The sequence below is a fragment of the Odontesthes bonariensis genome, chromosome 1 (assembly GCF_027942865.1).
Source record: "Odontesthes bonariensis isolate fOdoBon6 chromosome 1, fOdoBon6.hap1, whole genome shotgun sequence".
Classification (NCBI taxonomy): Eukaryota; Metazoa; Chordata; class Actinopteri; order Atheriniformes; family Atherinopsidae; genus Odontesthes; species Odontesthes bonariensis.
In genome coordinates this window covers 40,831,990-40,856,908 of record NC_134506.1, presented here as the reverse complement: position 1 = coordinate 40,856,908, position 24,919 = coordinate 40,831,990, and the positions used below count along the sequence as shown (strand labels likewise).

Genomic DNA, 24,919 nt, shown 5'->3' with positions numbered 1-24,919 from the left:
GCAACTCCAGAGTGGAAGAGAGTCCAACCCCTCTCGAGGAGGCTGGTTCCGGAGCCCAAGCCATGCGTCGAGGTGAGTCCGACTATATCTAGCCGGAACCGCTCAGCCTCGCGCACCAGCTCAGGCTCCTTCCCCAGCAGAGAGGTGACGTTCCACGTCCCAAGAGCCAGCTTCAGTAGCCGAGGATCAGACCGCCAAGGTCCCTGCCTTCGGCTGCCGCCCAGCTCACACTGCACCCGACCCCCATGGCCCCTCCCACGGGTGGTGAGCCCATAGGAAGGGGGACCCGTGTTGTTTCTTCGGGCTGTGCCCGACCGAGCCCCACGGGCACAGACCCGGCCACCAGGCGCTCGCCGGCGGGCCCCACCCCTGGGCCTGGCTCCAGGGGGAGGCCCCGGTAACCCGCGTCCGGGCAAGGGAACACGGCGTCCAAAAGTATCACTCATCATAGGGGTTCTTGTGAGCTGTTCTTTGTCTGGTCCCTCATCTAGGATCTGTTTGCCATGGGTGACCCTACCAGGGGCTTAAAGCCCCAGACAACATAGCTCCCAGACTCATTGGGGCACGCAAACCCCCCCACCACGGTAAGGTGACAGCTCAAGGGGGAGCATTATGATACAATTGGTGCTTTTGTTTTGAAAACAGGAAGTTAAACTACCCTTGTTGTAGCTAGCTTGAAACTGCCGTTTTGACAGGAAATGACGATCGGCGACGTCACGTTACGTTGCATCTTGGGTAGTTTGAGTATGAGTAGATACCTCATGATGCATACCCAACATTTAGGAGAATCTAGTATGCATCCGGGAACTTCTCGCATACTAAAACTCACATACTAACTCAAAAAGTTAGTATGAGTAGTAGGAGAAGTATGCGGTTTCGAACACAGCCTTGGTCCACTGAGGGAGTGAGAAGGTGGATCGCAGCTTAGACCTGTTTTTGCAGTTATCTTAACTGCAAGCTGTCACCTATACAGGGAAAATGTCTGGTGAAACATAGGAACAGTGGGTTTATAAATATAAGCATGAATTAGTGAGGATAGTGAGAGCGGAGGGATGTTTGAAAGGAGGCTTCTGTATCCTCTACCAGAAGGCAGGAGCAGCTGTATGAGGGGGCGGGGGGGGGGGTCATCCACAGTGCTGGTGGCCTTGTGAACTATCAGGTTGTTGTAGATAAGAGGAGGCTGTTTTTTTTTTTTTTTTCTCATTAACTGAAGAGGAGAGGGACCATCCTGCTCATAATTCTGCTTTAGTGCCTGTGGAACTGGCACCTTGCACATCTGGAAAAGCTCCATTAATGCTGAAAGGTATGTACAGGTTCTGGAGCAGAGATACTCATAGCGCGGCTCCTCAAGCTTTAATTGGCGGCTCGCACTCGCATAGTAGCTTATAACAATATGGTAACAATAACAATACATTTTTTCAAATAACATACAGCAAATACTGCACAGTATTAAGTATTTTTATTAAGTTTGCGTTTTTGTAGTATTAAGTATTTTTATTAAGTGTTAATTAAGGCTTAATGGTGTTTCCTAAAGGGGGCTCTGTTAAACCTGGCAACGCAGCCCGCTTAAACCACCGTCACACTTGACGGCAGAGCACGCTAGCTCCTTTAGCCAGCGCGAGATGCAGGCACAATGGATCGGTTTTAATTAAAAAAGGGTAAAAACCAGCACAAAAACCATGCTCATCCTGAATGTCTCACTATGATTACAACAACAAACTACAAATACAACATGAAGAAAGTTGAGGACATGCATGCCAGCTTCCACTCACCCCAGTATTAAGGTAAATGTGGTCTTAATTGAAAATGTATTGGCTGTGTTGTTTCTTTTTTTGTGAGATGTGTTATATGTAGAAATGCATATTTGCAAAAAGGGGACTTTAGTATGTTGTGGTAAAAGTGGCTCTTCCCTTGATTTTGCTCTGCCAATGTGGCTCTTGTGAAAAAAATAGTGAGTAACGCTGGCCTAGAGCAACATATGCTCCCATCGAGATGATGCATCTTTTCTTGAGTATCATATTGTATAAGACAACGCTGAACCACATACTGCATTTATGACCACAGCATGGCTTCATAGTGGAGGAGACATCTGCCTGCAGTCCAGACCCAAAACAAGCGTTTAAAATGCAACAAAGAAGGCTAGAATCCTCCATCAGACAAGAATGGGACCACATTCGTCTCCCAAAGGTCCAGCAGCTGCTCTCCTCACTTCCCAGATGTTTACAGATGTTGTTAAAAGAAGAGGGGACGCTACACAGTGGTGAACACACTGGAAAAAATGCCCCTCCAAAAATAAGTAAGAAAAACAACAAACACGAAACGTTTTTGCTTGAAATAAGCAAAAAATCTGCCAATGGAACTAGTGAAAATCGGCTTGTCAAGATTTCTTAAAATAAGATGTGATATTTGGGACTTTTGAGATAAAAGTGATCTTGAAATTAGCTTAAAAACCTCTTCAAATGTCAAAAAAAGCTTGTTTCATGTGAAATATGACTCAAAACAAGATGTTTTCAAGACTTTTTCACTTAACAAGATATTCAAGATGTATTGTATTAAAACAAGTCCCTATATCTGGCTGAAATAGTACTTGTTAGACAGTTGTGTCTTATATCAAGTGTAATGAGATACTCAATGAGAAAAATATACTTAGTAAGATTTAGATTTTTTCCTGTGCATGGACCTGTCCCAACATTTATGAGACGTGTTGCTGCCATCAGATTCAAGATGAGCTGAATCAGCTGAAATAGTCAAATGTCTCAGTTTCAACATCGTTTAATATGTTGTATTGTGGATAAAATGTTGATTTATGAGATTTGGAGATCATCGTGTTGTGTTTTTATTGGATTATGGTTACCTTTTTTTTGTTAACTGTTGTTGAACATGCACACTCACTCCTTTCTGGTGACTAATTAGAGAGCGTGATGTTCAGGATGTCAGCTCCTCAGGGAGGCCACAAGATAGCAACACAAGTTAACTACATGCTGCTACTGTTTGTTTCACATGCACACACACACGCACACACACGCACACACACACACACACACACACACACACACGCACACACAGAGGAGGCCCAGATACACATAATTGTAGTCTTGTGTTTAGTCTGGACTAAACAGCCCACAGATACATGCTGTTTGACAACAACAACCGCAGCCTACTCTTAAATCTGTGAACATGTTGAGCATCTCTCTGTGCACACGTGCACGGGAAAAACAGGCTCTTTAAAAATGAAGTGGAAAACTCTATAAACCTTCCGCAGTCTCACTTTGGCTCCATTTCAAGTTTCTGTATCTGGATAAAACGCAGATGGGATGTTCTCAGTGAGCATCTCTGCCTCTCAGACGACAAACCAGGTGAGGGTTGGACCTCCTGCAGCCACCCTGATGCACCTGCAGCTGCCACAAACATCAGCAACAACCACAGATTTGTATATTTACTAGGTCTGGGCAACGATTAAAATGTTTAATCTAATTAATCACATGATTTCCCTGATTAATCACGATTAATCGCATTTGTACACAAAATCCAAAAATGAATTCAAAAGTAGTGTATAGCTTTTAGTATTTAGTTTTATTTTTTATTAATGTGCTGCCATTTGAATGAAAGTGCCATAACATTTGTTGGCCTCTGGGGAATGACTCTGCCGTTGGTTGAGAAGCTAAAGGCTAAAGTGGCCAGTATTACTTTGATTATTTATTGGTACCAGCGACAACGCTAAGAATGCTATTTCTTTAATGATTACAACAACTAATGTTGTCTTTTACTTTGTTTACTTGAACATTTAGTTCTACGGTGTTGATGTGGCGTTAATAAACATCTGTGGAAAGAACCGGAGTCTCGCATCCAATCAATGGGCGGCATATTGGCAGAGTTTACAGATGACTTTGGTTCTGTCGACTCCGCCGTCTGGAAGAACTTTAAAAGGAAAATGGCCGAGTAAAAGTTCCGTACCCTTCTCCATGTTTGGTGGATCCACCGATTACTTTCTTTTCCGGTTCCGCAGCTGAGTTTTACAAAATAAAAGCCTGTGAGCAACAGACTTTTACAATAATAAAATAAATTATAAAACCTGCGTTAATGTGCGATAAAATATTTATCGGCGTTACATGATTAACGAGCTAACTCGCCCAGCCCTAATATTTAGTTAACCAATCGACACTGCAGAGCTGTATAAGGGAGGAAGGAAAAGAAGCACGGCAACATTGACATCAATCTGCAGCAGATTACAACGCGTTTTCCTACCTGCCGGTATCCGTGGTGATGGGACTCGGCGGGACGTTGCCTCTACCTGAGGAGACAATGTTTGTGAGGGTGACCACATTCTCCTCTGAATTCCCTCCTCGCTCCTTTCTGCTGATGGAGCGACTCGCCTCCGGACACCAATCCTGCACACATGCACAAAAACACACAGTCAGCTCTTTTTTTATTCAGTATTGGTGAAATAAAGACAGATAATGCCTTATTTAGAGGCTGTATTGTCTCTGCCCTGTTCTCTCCCGTTATATGGATATACGCTGATCTCCAGTGATCTAAATATCTTCCGAAGGACGCCGACTTTCACCAAACTGTTATCGGTGAGTAGATGAAGGTATTTTATGCCAGAAATAAGGTCCAGGTTTAAAAAAAACAAAAAACGAACTTCCCCTTTAAGAGATGAGGATATGGTTCATTTCAGCAAAGTTAAATATAAAACTTAAAACCAAAGACAAAGCTACATGTAGTTTGTACTAAAAGTCAAAGTGATGAGAAATGTGCATCTCTCCAGATTCAGATAAGAGCTCCTCAGAAACACCTCTGAAAACAGCTTACGTCTCACTCAATGCAACACACCAATGGATCTACTTTACAGACAGTCGTGTTGTCTGAGTCTGCCACAAATATTACAAAATAATACCAACGTGATAATTTGAGAGGATCGTGACCATTTTGCATAGATTTTATAGTCGGACAACCAAAGAAACAAACCAGAAAACAGGTTCACCGGACAAACGTAATGAAAAACACAGCAGAGGATAGCTAAAGGACCAACAACAGCACCAACACAAGCAGCCCACACCTCGGACTTTCCAACACACCTTTAACAGGTGGCCCCGAAGTCACGAGAAAAAGCTACGAAGGGAAAACGCGAGTTTACAATTCGTTTTTAATTCTTGAGTTGATTTTAGGAGAATGAAACTTAGAAAAATCTCCTATCACCCTGTACTTCCCTTCCCCATCTCTACACTGTCACCTCTGACAGAGCCTGGTTTTCCTTTTATGTAGCTCATTGTTAGCTTTGATGTTAGCTGTAATGCTATATCCTCATACGCAAGTTGCTTTGGATAAAAGCGTCTGCTAAATGCATACACATAAACACTCATACAAAACCCAAAGTGGTGTCCTGGAGCATCTTCTTTTGTCCGATCTATCAACCAAAACTCTAAAATATATAAAAATTTCAATCACAGACGAATAATCAGATTACACACTGGAAAAAATGCTCCTCCTAAAATAAGCAAAAAAAATAATAATCTGCCAATGGAACGAGTGAAAATCGGCTTGTCAAGATTTCACTTAACCCATTTAGGCCTAAGACGCCTGGAAAAGAATGCCTGTAAAACCTATGGGCGATTTCAGAAAGACCCCCAAAAACCTGAAGTTTTTCTGGAAATTCAGCAATTGTGTCAACGCCTACTAAATGATTGATTTCTCAGCCTCTGTAGCAGATAGAAACAAAATTCAAAAAGTATTTGAGAGCTTACACCTGTGGCTTTCTTTGGAAATTGAGTTTATTTACATACACCTTCACGAAAATAGAAAATGTAAAAAGTAAAGTGCAGGAACAGCATTATTTTTAATTAGAAAACAGTAATAAAATAAAATTTGATTTTATATTTAAATTATTTATTTATTTTCTCGCCAGTAATCTCTTCGTACTGGCAGCACAAGGAGCCCATACACATTCCAATAAACGTTTTCATCTCCGGCACAGTTACGTGGGACCACCTTGCCATCTTTGCTCGAGCTGGAGTCTGAAGTACCTGCTCACTGCATCTATTCATCTATTCGAAACGAGATGCGCCCAAAGCTCCTCAGTAAAAATATGATTGAATGCCTGCAACGGTGTGGCATCTGCAGGGAAATCGACTTTCACCGCCGGTGTGCGGTTGAAATCTCTCCGTCGATTACGGTGGTAATTGTCAGTCTTCCACTCACATTCAAACCCTTCAAAATCATCCTCAAACATATGTGCTCGCCATAAATCTCCATCAATTGGGTCAGCACGTTCTTCAGCATCAAAGCCAAGAAACTCCTCACAATCGCTCCCGTCTGAAATGTCTTCCCACTGTAAGTCCTCCATGCTTGTTCGATGTAACTTAACTTCAAAACAATGACGACACTCTCACGTGTATATTATAATGCATTTCATTGGCGCAGAGGTCAATAATTGGTGCAAAACAACCTTATAAGCATGTACGCTTTCCCAGCCTTAAAAAGGTACAATAACGCTACAGCGCCCCCGGCTTTAAAGGTAGAAATGCGGCAATGCTTTCCCGGCCTCAATGGGTTAACAAGATATTCAAGATGTATTGTCTTAAAACAAGTCCCTATATCTTATATATAATATTATATTAAGTGTAATGAGATATTTGGACTAGAAATGAGACAAATGTACTTGGTAAAATTCAGATTTTTTTTCCAGCGCAGAAGCTGGTAGGACAAAAAAATTTGGCTTTTTGCCTGAAATAAATACACAAAACTTCTAAGATACTTATTAAGAAACTCGGGGGGGAAAAATAAGGAGCATCATTACTCGATACCAATTTGATTCAATAATAGATTCGATTCATTACTCGATCAAAAAAATAAAATAGGCAAGAGAACCGACTGGGGATGAAAGAGAAAAATGACAGAGCTCCAAATATCCAACATGTATGTTAATACAATAAAAAACAGCATTTAATATTCCTATAGTGACAAATGTCTCTTTAAAAAGTTGTGTGATCATTTATCCAAATAAGAAACAAAACCTTCAGGGTTGGGTTCCCGTCTCGTATCGCACCCAGAGAACAAACACACATTTAAAATAATAACAGGGTGGATAACAAGCTGTGGATACAGTGACTTCTATTTACAGTCTCAGAGGAACTGATGAGCCAAATGTCCCCACAGGTATAGAAGAAATGACACGTCCGTACGCGGCTCCTCGTTATCAAAGAAACAGATGAAACGTTTCCTCCTCACCGAGGACGCTTCGCGGCTCCCGGAGCTGGAAAAGCCTCAATCCGTCCTCAGCAGAGGAGCTAAGGTTTGAGTTTTGTGAATGAGGGAAGTCGACAGAAGTCCTCACAAGTGCAGAAATGTACGCATAAGTGTGTCTGAGTGTGTGTGTGTGCCGGGACAATGGCTCTCTGTTTGCGTGTCAGCGGCACTGTGGGAACGCCAGGAGATTCCTCAGAGGACAGAGGAGACATTTCTCTCTGCCAGCTTCTTCCTTCTTCAACTGTGGAAAAAAACTGAAAATGTTTTCTCAGAGCAGAGAAACATTCTCACGTCCTTTCGCAGGATGAGCTCCACGCCGATCGCTGCTCTGCTTTAATAAACGCCTCGCAGCCGGCTGTGAGTCATTCAGGTCGGTGTAGCTCTTCACATGCTTAATAAGTTCGAGTTAAATTCATGAGACCCGTAACACTACAAGGTAGGGGTGGGCGAAAAAAAAAAAAAAAAAAAAAAAAAAAAAAAAAAAAAAATCGATTCATGTACATATCACGATTTTTTTATGGGATGATTTTAAAAATCGATTTTTCTTCCCTGAATCGATTTTTTTTGTTTTTATTTTTATTTTTTAACCCTTGTCCTGTCCAGCATTATGGCAGCAGAATTGTAATCTGAACACCGTTTATGCTAAACACATTTGCTATGCCAAGGGAAGCTTTATCGATTATATTAAATCATATCCGTGTCCAGAAAAACTTCATCAATTCATCACATTAAGTTAAAACTAGCCCACATTTGTGCTGTGTGGACATTTCAATTCATTTTGTAACTCTAGACTTTAAGAAATGCCTATTTTTGTCTCTGTTGAAATAAATGTCAGCTGCTGGACTGACTGACACAGACTGATGTGCGTTGTTTATGGGAACGACATTCATTCTAGGAGTGTATGATTCAACTTGTTTGTTTTTTAAGGAGGAAGAATATTGCAATTACTGATTATATCGAATCGCAATTATCAAGAATCGTGACCAAAGCATATCGTCCCACCCCTACTACAAGAGTTAAATGTGCTTGTGAGCATATTTCTGGGTGAATGAAGTCCCTGCCAACTCAAACTCTGCTTTTTGTTTGTGGCGGCCTCCATCTGAAAATATTCAGCCACTCAGTGAGCTGTTTAGATTGGCAGGATAATGTTGCATCACACTCAGAGCAGAAATATCCAGTCTGCTCCTTTTTATCCCGACTGAGCACCTCAGAAGTGGGAAATCAGAACTCTACCCTCAGGATTCTACTTGGTAAGCTACCCTTCAACCCGGCTTAAAATGTGTTGGTAAGGTTTGAGAAACCTTGAACAAGCTTCTGCAAAAAAAAAAAAAAAAAAGACTTTTTGTTGGTGGTGACTTCGATTTTTTTCCTCGAAATATCTGTGAAAAGTTTGCACGAACGTCTTCTTAAATAATCCGATTAGTTCTCATAGATCCACCTGTCCCAAATGAGATCTGACACTCAGAAGTTTCCCCGATTCCAGCGTGAAGACGGCGTGCACCAAAAGAAAGCCTGGAGCTGCATCAAAGGAAAAATTCAATGTGTAGGCTTTCTGTGTGGTTTAGTCAGCTGATAGGATGAAAAGGAGCCTTCCTCTGGGTTATTCTGGCCAAAGTAGAGCAAAAACTGCAGTAAAAGGGGGTCACAATATCAGATTTTACTGTAGTTAATCTATTTTTGATAAGTTTGCTGTGCTTTTATTCTGGTTTTAATTGACTTTTATCTGTGTATCCTCATTAAAATGTTTCACAAACGAGCATCATTGCTCATCTTTACCGTGATTTTATGATTTCTTTAGATCTAAATAAGACATAATTGATTCAATTCTTCCTGATTCCTTCGGCCCGTGTCCTGGAGGAGGGACGTGGCAAACTTTATGTTACATTCAGTGTTTGTATGAAAAGTGCCTGATTGTTTAAACAAAAAAACACACATGAGAATCGCTGATTTTAATCTGTCAACTGGGAAATTTCTCTACTATCTATTAAACTCTCAGAAAAAAAATGTTGGAAATCAGAGATTTTAAAGCATGTGACCGTCAATTAGGATGAGACAAAGCAAAGAAAAACTAAGGACCAATGGATCCCTCCTCCTTTAGACGAGTAACGCATCTACAGAGAAATAAGTAAAACAATCAGCTACATTTGCATTTCTAAATTAGCTGCAAATACTCCGTTAAACCAGGATCAGTTTGAGCTGTAATCAGAATAGAAACCGGTTTGAAAAAATCCAAAACCTTCAATCAGACATTGCCGGGTCCAGTTTCTGCATTCAGGAGTATTACATTCCAGCTCCTTTGTATGATCTGAAATTAGATCAAGCAGCACTGAAAGAACAGGCACACAAACTGAGCTGCAACTGTTCACAACAGAAAGAGGGAGGCAGGAATCTGGGTGATCTCTATTACAACTCAACGATCGGGGCTGAACATCTCTCACATGCATGAAGCAGGACAATAAGACACAACGATTCACCGACGGGAACAAAGAGCCAACAAGAGAGGGAAACTGTCATTTTTGGCCTTATTGTTGTCATGATTCTTATCAGTTTTCAGCTCAACTGGAGGAGATAAATACATAATCATACTGTAATTTGCATTTCTAAAAACATCTCTGAACAGTTAGAAAGATGCACGAGTCAGCAGTTCAAAAGGGAGCGCTCACAACGAGCTGCTGATTGGCTGCAACAAATCCAGCCGTCAGTGGAAACAATGGAGAGGATTTTAAAACTCCTTCAAGAAGGAAACACAAGATTAGGTATGAGATTCTGGCGGTATGATAACCTTAGGCAAAAGTATCACGGTTTCATGATTACAGCTCTAAAATGTGTATTTTGAATGTCTGTATTTAAAAACCAGACAAATAAAAAAAACCTTTTCCATTATTTATGAAATAGTGTGCTTCAGTGGACACACTTGGGAATTATCTTATTACTGTCAGGATGCAATAATAATAATAATAATAATAATAATAATAATAATAATAATAATAATAATAATGGATCGGTTTTATTAGCGCTTTTCATCAAACTCAAAGCCACTTCCAGTGAATGAAACAACAGCAAATCCCCCAAAGCTCGGCCGATCTCCTTCAGTGAGTTCTGGGAGCTGACGTGGTCACTGTGCTGTTTCAGTGCTGAGTCGTACAGCTGCCTGAACCGCACTTCTTCGCTGAGTCTGGATTCCAATTGGTCCATCCTGTTTGTCGTTTTCCGCGCAAATTTTGACTGGTGCACGACTACGCAGCAACCAAAAAACAGATGAGGGGGGGACTTTGGGGGGCTTGCCTTGAAGGCTGATTAAAGGCTGCTTTATGGTCGCCTACGTGGAGCCCTCTGAGTGGACGGAGACCCTCCCGGAGACGCTCTCCGTCGCTTGCGTGCGTCGGCCAAAGTTCCTATCCATCACCTCATCCTGACTGAACGCGAGCGAGCGATTGATTGATAAAAAGTGATTAGAATGCGTACTTTTCAATCAGCCTGTCCTGAAATGCTGCGAGCGATGTCGCTCCATCCAGCGATGACACCGCGCTGTCTCTATTGGGACGACATTTCGTGGCGGCGTCCCGCCCCTAAACACTTCTTATTGGTTTAAATGAACACGCTGCTTCCTGATGATGAGCTAGTTAGCAACAGGTCAGCATCACTCAGGGAATAATGGACGAGGAGAAGCTGATCTTTACCGTGGAACAGCACCCAATGGTTTATGACCCCAAACACCCGAACCACAAAGATCTGAACAGAAGGAAGTCAGAGAACTCGGTGTTTGAAGTGAGTACTTTCTGAACCAACAGAATCACCCCCGACAAAATCGTCACGCTGCATATCAGGACACCCTCGGGAAATTTCATCGTCGTATCGCGTCGTATCGCGTCGGTTTCGCTCGCTTTCAGTCAGGATGAGGGTATCCGTCGAGGAGACGGAGACTCGCGGAGACCGTAAGGGTTGTTGATTGGTCGGCTAACAACATAATTTCCGGAATCACTTTTCCGGTTTAGCTCCTTCCTCTCAGAACAGCAACAACAACCGCCATTTCTGAAAGAGTTTACTGTGTGCCGGTCAACATTTGGTCAAAATTATTTGTATTTCAGCATCAACAAGCTCCAACTCCAACAACAGTCTTTCTCTCTCGGTCGCCATCGTTCACTGTGAGGAGTGGAACGGAGCCGGAAGGTGAACAATCGATCAACCACTTTCACCATAGACGTCGCCAGATTAGGTCGTTTAGCGTAGCGACGCCTGCTGATCGGGAGGTGAACTGCCTTGCGTATCCGACATCCCGACGGAGAACTTCGAAAGGACGGAGAGCCTCTGCGTGACCACGGAGACGGATTGACGGATAGCGATTGCAGTCAGCTGTGCCCTAAATTAGGAGCAACAACAAGCAGAATGTCTCCATGTGATTCCCTTTAAAAACTTACACCAGACTAGAAGGTTATGGAGATTTTTATGGACTTTTTGTTTGGCCGTCTGTCCTGTAAACGTAAATCGTCACACTGAAGCGAAGTAACGGAGTTAAACTGATGTAATTCCTCCATCGTGTGCACCCTGACCAAACCCAGCACTGCACCGTCTGTCCATTCCCCCATTTAATTTACATTTTTAGTGGATAATGTTTTTGTTTTTTTTAAGTAATGGAAGGTTTTGATGCTGCGTTTGTGCATTTATTTACGTCAGATAAAATATGCATTAAGAAGAAGAAAAATAAAAATCTGGATTTCTGTTTCCTTTACGTCACAACTAGTGAAAAACACATTCCACCGTGAAGCCATCGATTCTGGCCGAGGAAGAAATCACGGTTACGATCTGTTGTTTGCGTTTCATATCTGTAAATATTTGTTTGTCCTCAGCGGCCCGGTCCGCAGAGCCGAGCTGAAAACTGTACGCGTCCACCAACAGATGAATAAACCCCAGAGCGTGTGTGTGTGTTCCACATTCCTAACCCACTCAGCTACAAAACAAGGCATTCATTGGACACTTGTTTAATATTCAGCGTGTTGCTCTAAAACACACACACACACACACACGCACACACACACACACACACACACAGAGCCAGGCCTCCATCTCTTCTGAGGACATTGCAAAGATTTCCTCAAATCTTATGGACTAAACCAAACCAAAAGTTAATGATTTGCCTCATCAGGACTGACCTCATTTCACAGACCTCACAGTGCTTGTTTTTCCATCAAATAGTTCCAAGAATAAAGCGCCTGAATGTAAACAATTCGCAGTGTGAGCTCAGTGTGTGTCGGTGTGCGTTTCCACACCTCAAACTGGGGCCAGTTCATGCTCATGCCCGGCCCGTGGGTGTTCCGCCACCATCGGAGGTCTTCAGTGTCGCTGGCAGCCTGGATGGTCTGACCGAGGTCCCGGTACAACTCTTTGAAGCTGGGGGACAAAGAGACACGTCACTTTCATCGCACAGCATCTCATCTTTTGTCCATCTTTGTGTCCAAAGCCAGGTTTACACTCGCCGGTGGAGCAAATCTAAAATCATCTTTAAAAAGCTGCAAAATAGATGCGAATCAGACACTTCTATCCACCTTTTCTTCAGTAAATCAGCTAAACAGAGAGGCGTTGATACGATATATAAGCTACGTTTGTCGTAACCTCTACTGCTTCTGCCCCAGGAGGAGAAGTGGACGTGAAAACATCTGGCGAGTCAGAATATTTCAATATTTCACAGATCAGATGTTTTTGCGATTAGCCACAAAAAACCCACCTAAAGTTGGCATGTACGTCTTTTATAAGGTTATTTTAGTTGTTACAGTTTCCATCCCCCTTTCCTTCTTCACATCTTCTAAATAACAAGCAAAATGGCAACGGAAACCTGGCTTCAGCTACTTTTCTTGTCTGTCATGTTGCCGATTAAAGCTAGAAGACTTTTTCCAGCTTATCAGGTCAAAGTGTTAGACTCTGAAGAGGGGGCAGGAATTTGCAGCTCTTCTGATAAATGATCAGACTTTAGGCCGCTATACTCAATCTGTTCATCAAAAATATTAGAAAATAATTATGCAGCGGCACAACAAGGACACAGAATCTGCAGCCATTTTCTTTTTTTCCATGCCACATCCTCACTTCCACATCTATGACGACAGCCAGTCGACACGAATCAACTAGGTTTTATTCTCTGTTGAAATCCCAAACATTTCACTTTCAATATCTGTAATTTCTTCAAACTATTTGCAGATTGTGGGAACAGTTACGATGCAAAATAGTCCTTCTAAGTCTGTAACGCTGTCTTTACTTGCAGGGGTGTTTTACACATCACGTATTATACATCTGAGAGCAGAGCGTGATATCTTCTTGTCATAACTGCAGACACCGTCACTAAGCCCTGACAGTAATAAACAACACAGATAATCCTGAAGCTGAAGCACAGCAGAGAGGGTGGTCTCGTTTGTCTCTGTGTGGCCCTGTGTTGGACCGGCGATCACGTCAACGAAGGTCCAAAAATACCTTACAGATGAGACTTGTTTGGGTTTTCTAAAGGCCAAAAATTCAACTTTACATACCAAATATTTAACAACTGGGGTAAAAATGACCCTTTACTGTATTTATTTTGCAAAACCAAATAAGTATGCAAGAAATGGCATAGAAATAGCATGGACATGGCACAAAATTGGCATGGAAATAGCATAGAAATAGCATGGAAATGGCATAGAAACGGCATAGAAACGGCATAGAGATGGCATAGAGATGGCATAGAAACGGCATAGAGATGGCATAGAAACGGCATAGAAACGGCATAGAGATGGCATAGAAACGGCATAGAGATGGCATAGAAACGGCATAGAAACGGCATAGAAACGGCATAGAGATGGCATAGAAACAGCATAGAAACGGCATAGAGATGGCATAGAAACGGCATAGAAACAGCATAGAGATGGCATAGAAACGGCATAGAAACGGCATAGAAACGACATAGAGATGGCATAGAAACAGCATAGAAACGGCATAGAAACGGCATAGAGATGGCATAGAAACAGCATAGAAACGGCATAGAAACGGCATAGAAACAGCATAGAAACGGCATAGAGATGGCATAGAAACAGCATAGAAACGGCATAGAGATGGCATAGAAACGGCATAGAAATGGCATAGAAATGGCATAGAAATAGCATGGACATGGCACAAAATTGGCATGGAAATAGCATAGAAATAGCATGGAAATGGCATAGAAACGGCAGAGAAATGGCAGAGAAACAGCATAGAAACAGCCTAGAAACGGCATAGAAACGGCAGAGAAATGGCATAGAGATGGCATAGAAACGGCATAGAAACGGCATAGAGATGGCATAGAAACAGCCTAGAAACGGCATAGAAACGGCATAGAGATGGCATAGAAACAGCATAGAAACGGCATAGAGATGGCATAGAAACGGCAGAGAAATGGCATAGAGATGGCAGAGAAACGGCAGAGAAATGGCATAGAGATGGCAGAGAAATGGCCTAAAAACGGCCTAGAAACGGCACATTTCCAGCTATTTTCGTCTTAGAAAATCTGAGCGGGTACATTTGTCCAAATCTGAAGCCATTTACCAAAACCTAGTAACAGTACATTTAGGTCCCCACAACGATGTTCCTAAGATGATTTTAAGAACCAAACAGCATGAAACGCTGTTCCTGTGTTTATTTGTTCTCGTTCTAAACCGGTCGGTTGAGCTTTGATCGAGGCTCACATGAAGGCAGTGATTTAATCTGAAAGATAGGCTCCTGTGTTTGGTAACCGACTTCAGGTCAATGACAGGCTCCACCAGTTGATGTTTGCAGCTCGGTTAGTCTGCACTTTAGTTAAGACGAGGTGACTTCTGAAGGACAGCTGGTCTGTCATTAGCCGGGCTGAGGCGAGAAGCCTCATCATCTCTCTGCACCACCGGCTTCTTGGTGACACATTTGTGCAACTTCTGTTCAAACTGTGGAGTTGGTCTAATGAAAACGGCTACTTTAAGGTAAACTTGTTCAATAACTGTAGTTGGACTTTAACATTTTACTGTGTAAATAAAATGAGAGGTCAAAAGTTAATAGACAACAGCGTGAGTTTTCTATTAACCGCTGTGCACATAGAGACATGTTCCCACACATCCGAGCCACGGAGAAATGATCGTGTAATCGCCCTCTTTTTTCTTTCAGGATACGTGACTGCGTGTGTTCGTCCTACCCGTCTTTGGTGGACAGGTCGAGGTGCGTGTGGATGTCCAGCAGCACGTCTTTGAAGAAGCACAGCCTCCGGCGCTCGGCCTCCTGCGTGAGGTCGAACACCTGCTCCATGTCCTCCATGTAGCGAGGGTTGCAGCGGTTCAGCTCCTCCAGCGCCTTTTTGTAGCGCTCCTTCACCTGTCGCACAAACACAGAGCACACGCACTGCTGTAAAACCTTTAATCCCCACAGATTCAAAAAGACACAGAGGGTGAATGTTACTGGGTTTCCATTAAAACACACCCCACATTCTGATCAGAGAAAATTTGCCAATTAAAATGCACATTTTTGCACGTTTCCATCCATTACATGCACATTTAAAATGTTCGTCAAGGTAAACAATTAAATTAAATTAATTAAATGTATGTATATATATATTTATTCCCTACCTTTGTGTATTTATGTGTACAAGAATGTATGAATGTGACTATGTATGTATATATGATTTCAATATATCGGGAATACGGGCTCGACCTGGTGGAAGGGGTTTGAGTTCATATTGTACTTCCACTGTTAATATTGTATACAAATGAACAGATGTACTATGTTTAAAACAAACAAAAAAACAATAAAAAAACAGATGAGAAAGAAAAATAACACCAGGAGTACCTGAGCTGTGCAGAGAAATAGGGAAATGCTGCAAAAAAATTCTGTGGTTTCCAACTGTGCTTAGCGACTTTACACGCTAAGCCTGATATCAAGAATCACGTGCGATGTGCTTGTACGTCTTTGGTCTGAGCTGCATTGACATTTCAATCAAACCTGCACCATTCACACTTCTTCAGAGGATCCACGGCACTTTGTTTTAATGCAACAAAACCTTTTGCTTCGTTTCCTTACGCTTTACTGCAACTTCTGCCTCCGTGTTGGCAGTTAGAAAAGAAGTCCGTCTTAAATCTGATACATACATCATCTGCATCTGCTAAACACGGCCTAATCCAACTGAAAGTCGTACACAGAGTTCACTTTACCGAGGCCAGGTTGGCCAAGATTTATACGAACCTTGACCAATTATGGCCCCCAGGGCCGGCCCAAGCCTTTATGGGGCCTTAAGCAGAATTTCATTTGGGGCCCCCCTACCATCACCTCAGCTCCAGATGCCTCATTATTCCATAGGCTACACTGTTATGACATTCTTATTCTTATTGTTATGACTGACTTTCACATTATCTTACAGAAAAATAAAGTTGTAATCAAAATTAAATACTTAAATAATAAATACAATACTTAAATCATTTTGCCCAACGGTGGCAGCAGCCAACAGGAGGCATAAATTAACCTAGTATTAGTATTTTGTCAAAATAATTTTTTTTTTTCTGGTGTAATACAATTTCGTTTAAATTATTCAATGTTATTTTAATTTCATGTATATATTTACTTTTTTATCACAACGTCTCGGTGCTCTCTGGGGCCCCCTGGGGGCCCTAAGCGACCGCGTAGTTGGCATATGCCTTGGGCCGGCTCTGATGGACCCCGATGTCGGGGTCAACCTGCAGATTTAATGCACATGTTCTGGCTATGTCCGAACCCTTCTACCTTTTGGACAAGTATTCTTAAAGCTCTCAGTGAGATGTTTGGAACCCGATTAGATCCCGACCCGATTTGTGCCCTCTGTGGTGTAACAGCCCGACCGACTAAAGCCTGTGTTGTCATAGCTTTCACTACACTCCTTGCGAGACGCTCGATTCTTTTCAAATGGAAGCAACACACACCTCCATCCTTTTCTCATTGGGTCAAAGATATCATGTACTTCTTAAAGTTAGAAAAAAAAAAAAATCAAGTACACACTTAAAGGATCCTCCTAATTAATTCTCAAGGTATGGAGGCCCTTTCTTCATTATTATGACTCCTTACAAGAGCCCCTTGATAATGAGTAGACTTGAACATATACATGACCTTTTGCATTAGTGGAATGTCCCCCCTTCGATTATTTCAAGTTTGTATGTATTTATTTACCTTTTTTCTTTCTTTTTCCCTGGTTGTCTTTTTTTATTTTTCTAGTTTTCATTTGGTTGCTTAAGTAAATTGAGTGTGTTTGGGAACCTGTAGCCCTATGGAGGGGGGGGGGGGTTAAGAAGGATAGGGTGAACTCAATTGTCCAATGTAACTGATGAACATTGTACCCTGTGTTTTGGAAATGACTTGTGGGGTAAAAATTTCTAGAAAATCAATAAATCATATTTACAAAAAAAGAAAAGAAAAGCAGCACTCGAGCATGGCTGCTGCTCCTCATTTCCACACATGAAAGTGAGCCGGGGGTGCATTGATGGAGAGGGTAAAGGACAGACTGCAGCCTCAACAAATCAATAAATCTGATAAAGCCTAATTCACCAATTGGCTTCCCTTCTAAAGCACACATAAACATTTACAACTCCACGCAATCTCACAGGAAGCTGCTGCGCTGCCAGATTTTTGAGTGTTGCGCACTCAGAGAGCAGCAGGGAGGAAGGAAAAAGGTTGTTTTAATCTTTTTCGCAGTCCTCCGTGCACCGTCACTGTCTGAGGGTTTCAAAAATGCCAAAAATAGGAAGAGACATTGAAAATTCAGACAGACGGAGGGCTGAGTCTCCACAGAGAAGCCTAGTGGAGGTTACTTTTGTTTAGTTTCAGTCAGAAAGTCATTTTTCTAAAAACATTCTGCCATGTCTGAACTTAAAGATCACGTAAAGCAACTAGCACAGAGTTGTTTGCCTCTGCACACTTAAACATTTCCAGTAAAATCAGAGTTTTATCTCCTAAAACCCACTCTGCTCCGTGTTCTCACCTGGTTTCCTCCACAGTTCTGCATCGACTGGTGAAATAATGAATTCATGGAGCTTTTCAGGAAATGACAACTATAAGATACAATGAAGAGTGCTTATAAATGAGGTTTTTTTTTAGCATTTCTGGGCCAGACGCTGGTGTGGAGAAAGATTTCTGCAAGACGGATCGTATAAAAGCATTCAAAGAGCAGATTTTAGACAACGTGAGCAGCAAATAATGCTGAGAGGCTTTAACTGCAGCAGCTACAGCTTTGAATTTAAGGATTGCTTCTTAGGACCGGGAGTGAAGCTTGTGTGCTCTTCTCTTTCAAGCCTGATGCAACGTGGGTGTGTTTTACAGTGTACAGTCCCCTGAAAGCAAAGGGTTTCCACTCTCAGACAGTCTTTATTTCATGAATGTGTTAGCGAACAGTTGTTTTACATACACTGCTCTGGTTTTAGGATTATTTTCCTTTTTAACCCTCATCCCTGATAGGGGACATTTTTGTCCACTTGGGGTGTACTTTCTCCTCTAATTTCACACTGTAGATAGTGATACTCATCTTTTTTGGTCCAGTTGTGCATTTTTGACTATTTATTCGAATTTCAAACACACATCATATAAAATGCAATTTTTCATTGTTTAGAAAAAAAATCCTGATATGATGTTTTTAGGTCGTTTTAAAAGGGGACAAACATTTTCAGAAATTAAGTAGTTTTTTTTGTTTGTTTTTTTTAAATCAGACATAGCAAAAAAAATTAAAATCCCTAAAAATCAATGTTGTTGCTGATCATTGATATATCCCAGACCATAATTATCCCCGCTCAACAATTCCACTTTGCATTCTACATATTGAAAATATAGCAGTTTGTGTTTTTTTTTTTTTTTACAGAAATTGGCGTTTACATCATATAAATCAGTATTTAAAGGGTTAATTTTTTTAAAATGATTGAAAACTTGGAAGTTATGATCAGAACTGAAGTGGAATAAAAGATCTATGAGAAAAAAAGCGGAAAAAAATATTAACATATGATGTTTTTAGGTCGTTTTAAAAGGGGACAAAAATGTCCCTTTTCAGAAATTAAGTTGTGTTTTAAATCAGGTAAGAGGGTTAAAGGATGCCTCCGGTTGGCTCAGAAGTGAGATTTCCTTTCTGCGCCACGCAGCAAGAAACAGCCTGAATAGTTGCAATCAAATCATCTTTAATTTAAAGATAATAAATGAAATGCCTGGAAAAAACTGCAGCGTTTGGATCGAATTTCAACGCGACTGCGGGGTGTTCAGACCAGCTGTGATGTGTGAGGGACGTCTGGAGGTGTCGTGAATGATACTGGATTCCACTTCCTTGTCGAGGTCGACATTGTTTATGACGGCACCGACTGATCCTGAATGGGTCTCAGGATTTCCCCGTGTTTGCTTGTTCATTTCCCTCGTCAGCGTTCTGCTCTGCTGTCGGGTTTTTGTTGCAGAGCGAGGAACAGAGGAGGCAAGCCCGGTCATGTTTTACAGGCAAAAACACACACACACACACACACACACACACACACACACACACACAGGTATGTTCTACTGGACTCACCGACACACCCAGACAGGTACAAGTGCAGCTGCTCACGGGACTCCGTGTGTGTTTATGTGTGTGTGCACTGGAAAAAATCCAAGTCTTACCAAGTATATTTGTCTCATTTCTAGTCAAAATATCTCATTACATTTAAAGGCGGGGTAGGGGATCTTTTTCTGGAACATTTTTTTACATATTGCTTGAAATACTCTTCACACCCCCATTGCAACCAATTAATTAAAAGTTTTGACACAAATATGAAAAGTTTTAGTGGCCTCTAGAACGTACCATCTAGGAAAAACAGTATCCAATCATTGTGAACGGTCCGTTCACAATAATTGGATTCTGATGCCGTCTATCAAACTGCAATCTGCTCCCCCCCCCCCCCCTCCCCCTCCCTCCCCCTCCTCCCCCCTGTGCGCGTACCCTGCTCCGCGAACGAATTACGTCCAGAAGCTTGGCAGGAAGCTAAACAAGAGCCAGCTTGGCTAGCACCTAGCATTATTAAACGTATAGTTAGCATAAACTAAATACTAAATACGGCAACGATCGATGCTTGCTGTCAGAACAGCGCTCGTGCACCTTCGTGCTCGTGCTCGTTCATGTACTCTAGAGGCGTGCCTTCGGGGGGAAAGTGAAGAAAAGGGTTGGGACTTTTTACCGGTGTATTTTCAAAATGCAGCTTCGCTGGACTCAAAATCCAGGATCTCCTGCCCTACCTTTAATATCAGACACAACCGCCTAACAAGTACTATTTCAGCTAGATATAGGGACTTGTTTGAAGACAATACATCTTGAATATCTTGTTAAATGATAAAGTCTTGAAAACAAATTGTTTTGAGTCACATATCATATGAAACAAGCTTTTTTTGACATTTGAAGAGGTTTTTAAGCTAATTTCAAGATCACTTTTATCTCAAAAGTCTTAAATATCACATCATCTTATTTCAAGAAATCTTGACAAGCCGATTTTCACGAGTTCCATTGGCAGATTTTTTTGCTTATTTCAAGCAAAAACGTCTTGTATTTGCTGTTTTTAACTTATTTATGGATAGGCATTTTTTCCAGTGTGTGCGTGTGTGAGGAATCTTCGTACTTTCTCGGCCTCCTGGTTGCAGCGCTCCACCCGAATCGTGAATTTGCGGACTTCCTCCTGAGACTTGGACGGGTCGGCCTTGGCGTGAGTTTCCCTAGTAACGGCCGTCCACTCCTCCTTCTTGGCCTGGTTGTAGCTCTTCTTACTGGACTCCACCTTCGGACACACACAGAAGAGCACGCAGTGATCCAAAATGTCGTTATTTTGGCTTAAAGGCTCCATTTAAAGCAGCATAAATAAGCAGCCGATGCGCACCGTGCGTTTGAATCGACCTGCTATTTGAATAAATGGTAAAACGCACATGGAACAAACAGGTGTAATCATCAGTTCTGAGGAACGCCGCGTTACATTTTCAATCCAAACAATTGGACAACTCGTTAAGTAACAGAGAGACACTTAATTAATGTTGACTTATGTCAACTTTCAAGCAAAAATCTTAAGAAAACAGCTACATATTTGCAGGTTTCAGTGTCTAAAAAGGGATGATTTGCTGCTCGAGTTTAAATTTTGGGGAACAGAAAAATAAAAAGTCATGTCAGTTCAGCATAATTTGTTTTTCAGGTTTAATAGATGACATTTACAAGAGTGTGAATCTATAAATCGAGCTATTTTTCACAAACTAGCCATTTAAAAAGCGACTCAGGCGGTTGATTACAGATCACATCCAGCATTCAGTGTCCAGCTGCACTTTTCTGGGTTTGTATCCTGAGGAAAAGTTCTGAACTGCTCCAAAGTCTTGAGCCACCCTTCACAGGTCCAATGATTTATAAAAATACAGAACAGAATGTATGATTCTAATGATTGGGTCTGAGACTCCAGCTTTTTACAGTTAGAAAAACCATTTCATCTCAGTGTTGATTTCACACCTCATACATGCTTTTTGTGTGAATTAAGTTCCGGGTCGTCGTGTGTTTTCTGCAGAAGAAGCAACAACAACAGATGCCTGAAACACCTGCTTTATGTGATGAACAAAGAAATAGAGTCATTTACATCGAGCCCTTTTAGAGACGTGGCCGTCCTCAGAAAGCCTCAGCCGGAGCCTCACCTCTTTCAGTTTGCGCACCCAGGGTTTCTGAGCTTTGCGGAAGCCGTCGTCAGCGTCCTTGGTCTCCCTGAAACCTCCGATCATCTGCTTGTGGAAGGCGTCTTTCTGCCAGTTCCGCACCTTGTCGCTGTCTTCGCCCGCCAGCCGCTCTCGCAGCTCCATGTGCAGCTCGCTGAGGCGGTCGGCCGCCTGCATGAAGGCGTGCCACGCCTTCTCCAGGGTGCCATACTGAGGCCCTGAGGAGCACGCAAGGGGGCGGAGCCACATATTAACCATCGAGGTTAGATCATTACAAAAGATAGGCTGTGTTCGAAACCGCCTACTTCTCCTACTACCTTTAACTTTTTTTAAGTTCCCGGATGCATACTAGATTCTCTGAAATGTTGGGTATGCATCATGAGGTTACTACTCATACTCAAACTACCCAAGATGCAACGTAACGTCGCCGATCGTCATTTCCTGTCAAAACGGCAGTTTCAAGCTAGCTACAACGAGGGTAGGTTCACTTCCTGTTTTCAAAACAAAAGCACCAATTGTATCGTAATGGCTTTCCCTATGATAAAAGGCAACGGGTATTTTATTTTGTGAAAATAACCGGAAGTGCGTTGCTCACTGCGGCTAGCTTTAGTAGCGCCGAATTCGTGGGAACAAAATTGTAAATAGCCGGTATTTTGTCAGGTTTTCAACACGTTGGGGATCTAAACGACTACTTTCTCACCTGAAAATGTTTCAAATGTTGCTAAAGTTTACAGAGTTTAGAGCTTAAGCGAAATCAGCTTCAGGCCGGCTGATTTCGGCTCGGGCAGGAGCAAAATGCATTGTGGGTAAACGCTCTGCATACTGTCTGATCGATGAGTATGTAGTATGTAGTATGTAGTATGCAGTATGCAGTATGTAGTATGCAGTATGTAGTATGCAGTATGTAGTATGCAGTATGCAGTATGTAGTATGCAGTATGTAGTATGCAGTATGTAGTATGCAGTATGCAGTATGTAGTAGGCGGTTTCGATCACAGCCATAGTTCAGCAAAAACTTTTTTTCTGGAGAGCAATTTCAAACCTTTCCAGCAGTTTTTGCTGAACTATCTTCAGGGTTTGGAGTAAGAACGATCTGGGCTTACAGAGCAGATTCTGAGCAACAATCCAACGCACCTTTTTCCACAACACCCCTCCACCTTTTGGCCCAGTCACTCAGCTGAAGAGCGTAGCTCTTTTCTATCTTGGCCCTCTCCTGGAAGCAGCTGACGAGCTCGTTACACAGCCGGTGGCCGTCATCAATCCGCTTCACCGTCCTTTTATAGTTCCCCGGCTGCAGACACGCACACAGACACAGGTCGTAAGAAAGGGAAGTTAAAAGAGTTGCTCTGCTGGTTCTGTGCATCTTATCGAACAACACGATGCTAATATCAGTGTCAAAATGTTGCAGGCGTCAGTGATGATGTGGAGCTAAAGTAAAAGCAGGAGTGAAACGAGACCGAGAGCCCGAGGAGTTTAAGTGAGTCGTTTTTCCAGATGGAGGGCTGCAAGTCAGCGGGGGCTCGTGTTTCTGGCTCTGAATCTAAACACACTTCCCTATCGCGCTGCTTCTGTCGCGGGCTTTCTGGCTGCAGTTGTCAGGACACGGCGTCATCTTCACTGGCTTTAAAGCAGCTTTCAAAAGGAGGTTTCTGCAGATCCAAGCTGCAGTCCGCTCCAGCTCAGCACCACAATGCAGTGTGCAGAAACCCACTTTGTATTCTAAAACTAGGGCTGGGCAACGATTAAAATGTTTAATCTAATTAATCACATGATTTCCCTGATTAATCACGATTAATCGCATTTGTACGCAGAATCCAAAAATGAATTCAATAGTAGTGCATAGCTTTTAGCATTTAGTTTTATTTTAAATGTGCTGCCATATGAATGAAAGTGCCATAACATTTGTTGTGCAAACACACTTTTAACATCAGCATCTTTCTGTAGTTTTTATGTAGAAGCCTCGCTCCACTGTCTGTTTCCTTGAATGACTTGCTGCTATCAGTTGTGTGTTTTGCCTTTAAGTGATATTTTAGACTGGAACTACTACGCTGAGAAGACAATTCAGCTTGGCAGAGTTTACAGATGACTTTGGTTCTGTCGACTCCGCCTTCAGGAAGAACTTTAAAATGAAAATGGCCGAGTAAAAGTTCCGTACCCTTCTCCATGTTTGGTGGATCCCCCAATTACTTTCTTTTCCGGTTCCACAGCAGACAGCAACAGACTTTTACAAAATAAAAGCCAAAATAAAAACCTGGTTCGAGTCCCATATCGAACGGCCCTGTGCTGCATGTTGTTCCCCCTCTCTCTGTCGCCTGCTTCCTGTCTCTCTAAACTTTCCTATCCATTAAAAGGCACAAAAGCCCTCCAAAAAAATTATTATTATTTTTTTTAATTAAAAAGAAAACATACGTTAACGCGCGATAAAATATTTAACGTCGTTAAATAATCCGTTAACGCGATAATAACGAGTTAACTCGCCCAGGCCTAAACTAAAGTAAAGGTTTTTCTTTCCTTTTTAAAGGAAAACACAATGACCTGAAAACCCACAGTGGGTAAAGAGTGTCAGAGCTATGCAGCTCGCAGCTTAGCAGTGTCCACACGCCAGAACTTCTCTGCAGCCTGATGTGCAGCAACACGGTAAGCTGGGCTTTGGGGGTCCTAACTGCAGGCTGCAGTCACACCATCACACTGGTATGAATCCTCACAAATGCTCAAATAAGTCAAGACGTTCCATTAATGCAGCAAAGGACCGTCGACGAAGGTCCAGATCGTATTAGCAGTTGCCTGATAAAGTGAAGAATGAGGGTATAACTGTGCACAGATCTATCTACTTGGATTTTACTTCCTGCTGCAGTTACAATGAATCTCAAGGAGTTTAAACATCCCTAAACTAATAAGAGCAAACCGAGTGTGACTGATGAAATTACACCCTGAAGTTACACAAAGAGCAGCGCATGCTAACCAGGCAGTTTGCTCTGAGTCATGGTGTGTGCAGGCGGGTGTTGAATGGCAGT

At 42.2% G+C, this 24,919-nt stretch overlaps 1 protein-coding gene across 3 annotated transcripts in view; it reads right to left on the bottom strand.

Annotated features, from left to right (window-relative positions):
* Positions 1 to 24,919, bottom strand: part of pacsin3 (protein kinase C and casein kinase substrate in neurons 3) — a 64,067-nt gene that overhangs the window by 11,445 nt on the left and 27,703 nt on the right. For all 3 annotated transcript variants that reach the window (XM_075466901.1, XM_075466902.1, XM_075466903.1), the window contains 6 exons: positions 23,040 to 23,196; positions 21,889 to 22,124; positions 20,844 to 20,999; positions 15,407 to 15,582; positions 12,513 to 12,633; positions 4,246 to 4,388 (listed from right to left, as the gene is read on the bottom strand). In XM_075466901.1, the coding sequence (XP_075323016.1) occupies positions 4,246 to 4,388; positions 12,513 to 12,633; positions 15,407 to 15,582; positions 20,844 to 20,999; positions 21,889 to 22,124; positions 23,040 to 23,196 (989 nt within the window). The remainder of the gene's footprint in view (positions 1 to 4,245; positions 4,389 to 12,512; positions 12,634 to 15,406; positions 15,583 to 20,843; positions 21,000 to 21,888; positions 22,125 to 23,039; positions 23,197 to 24,919) is intronic.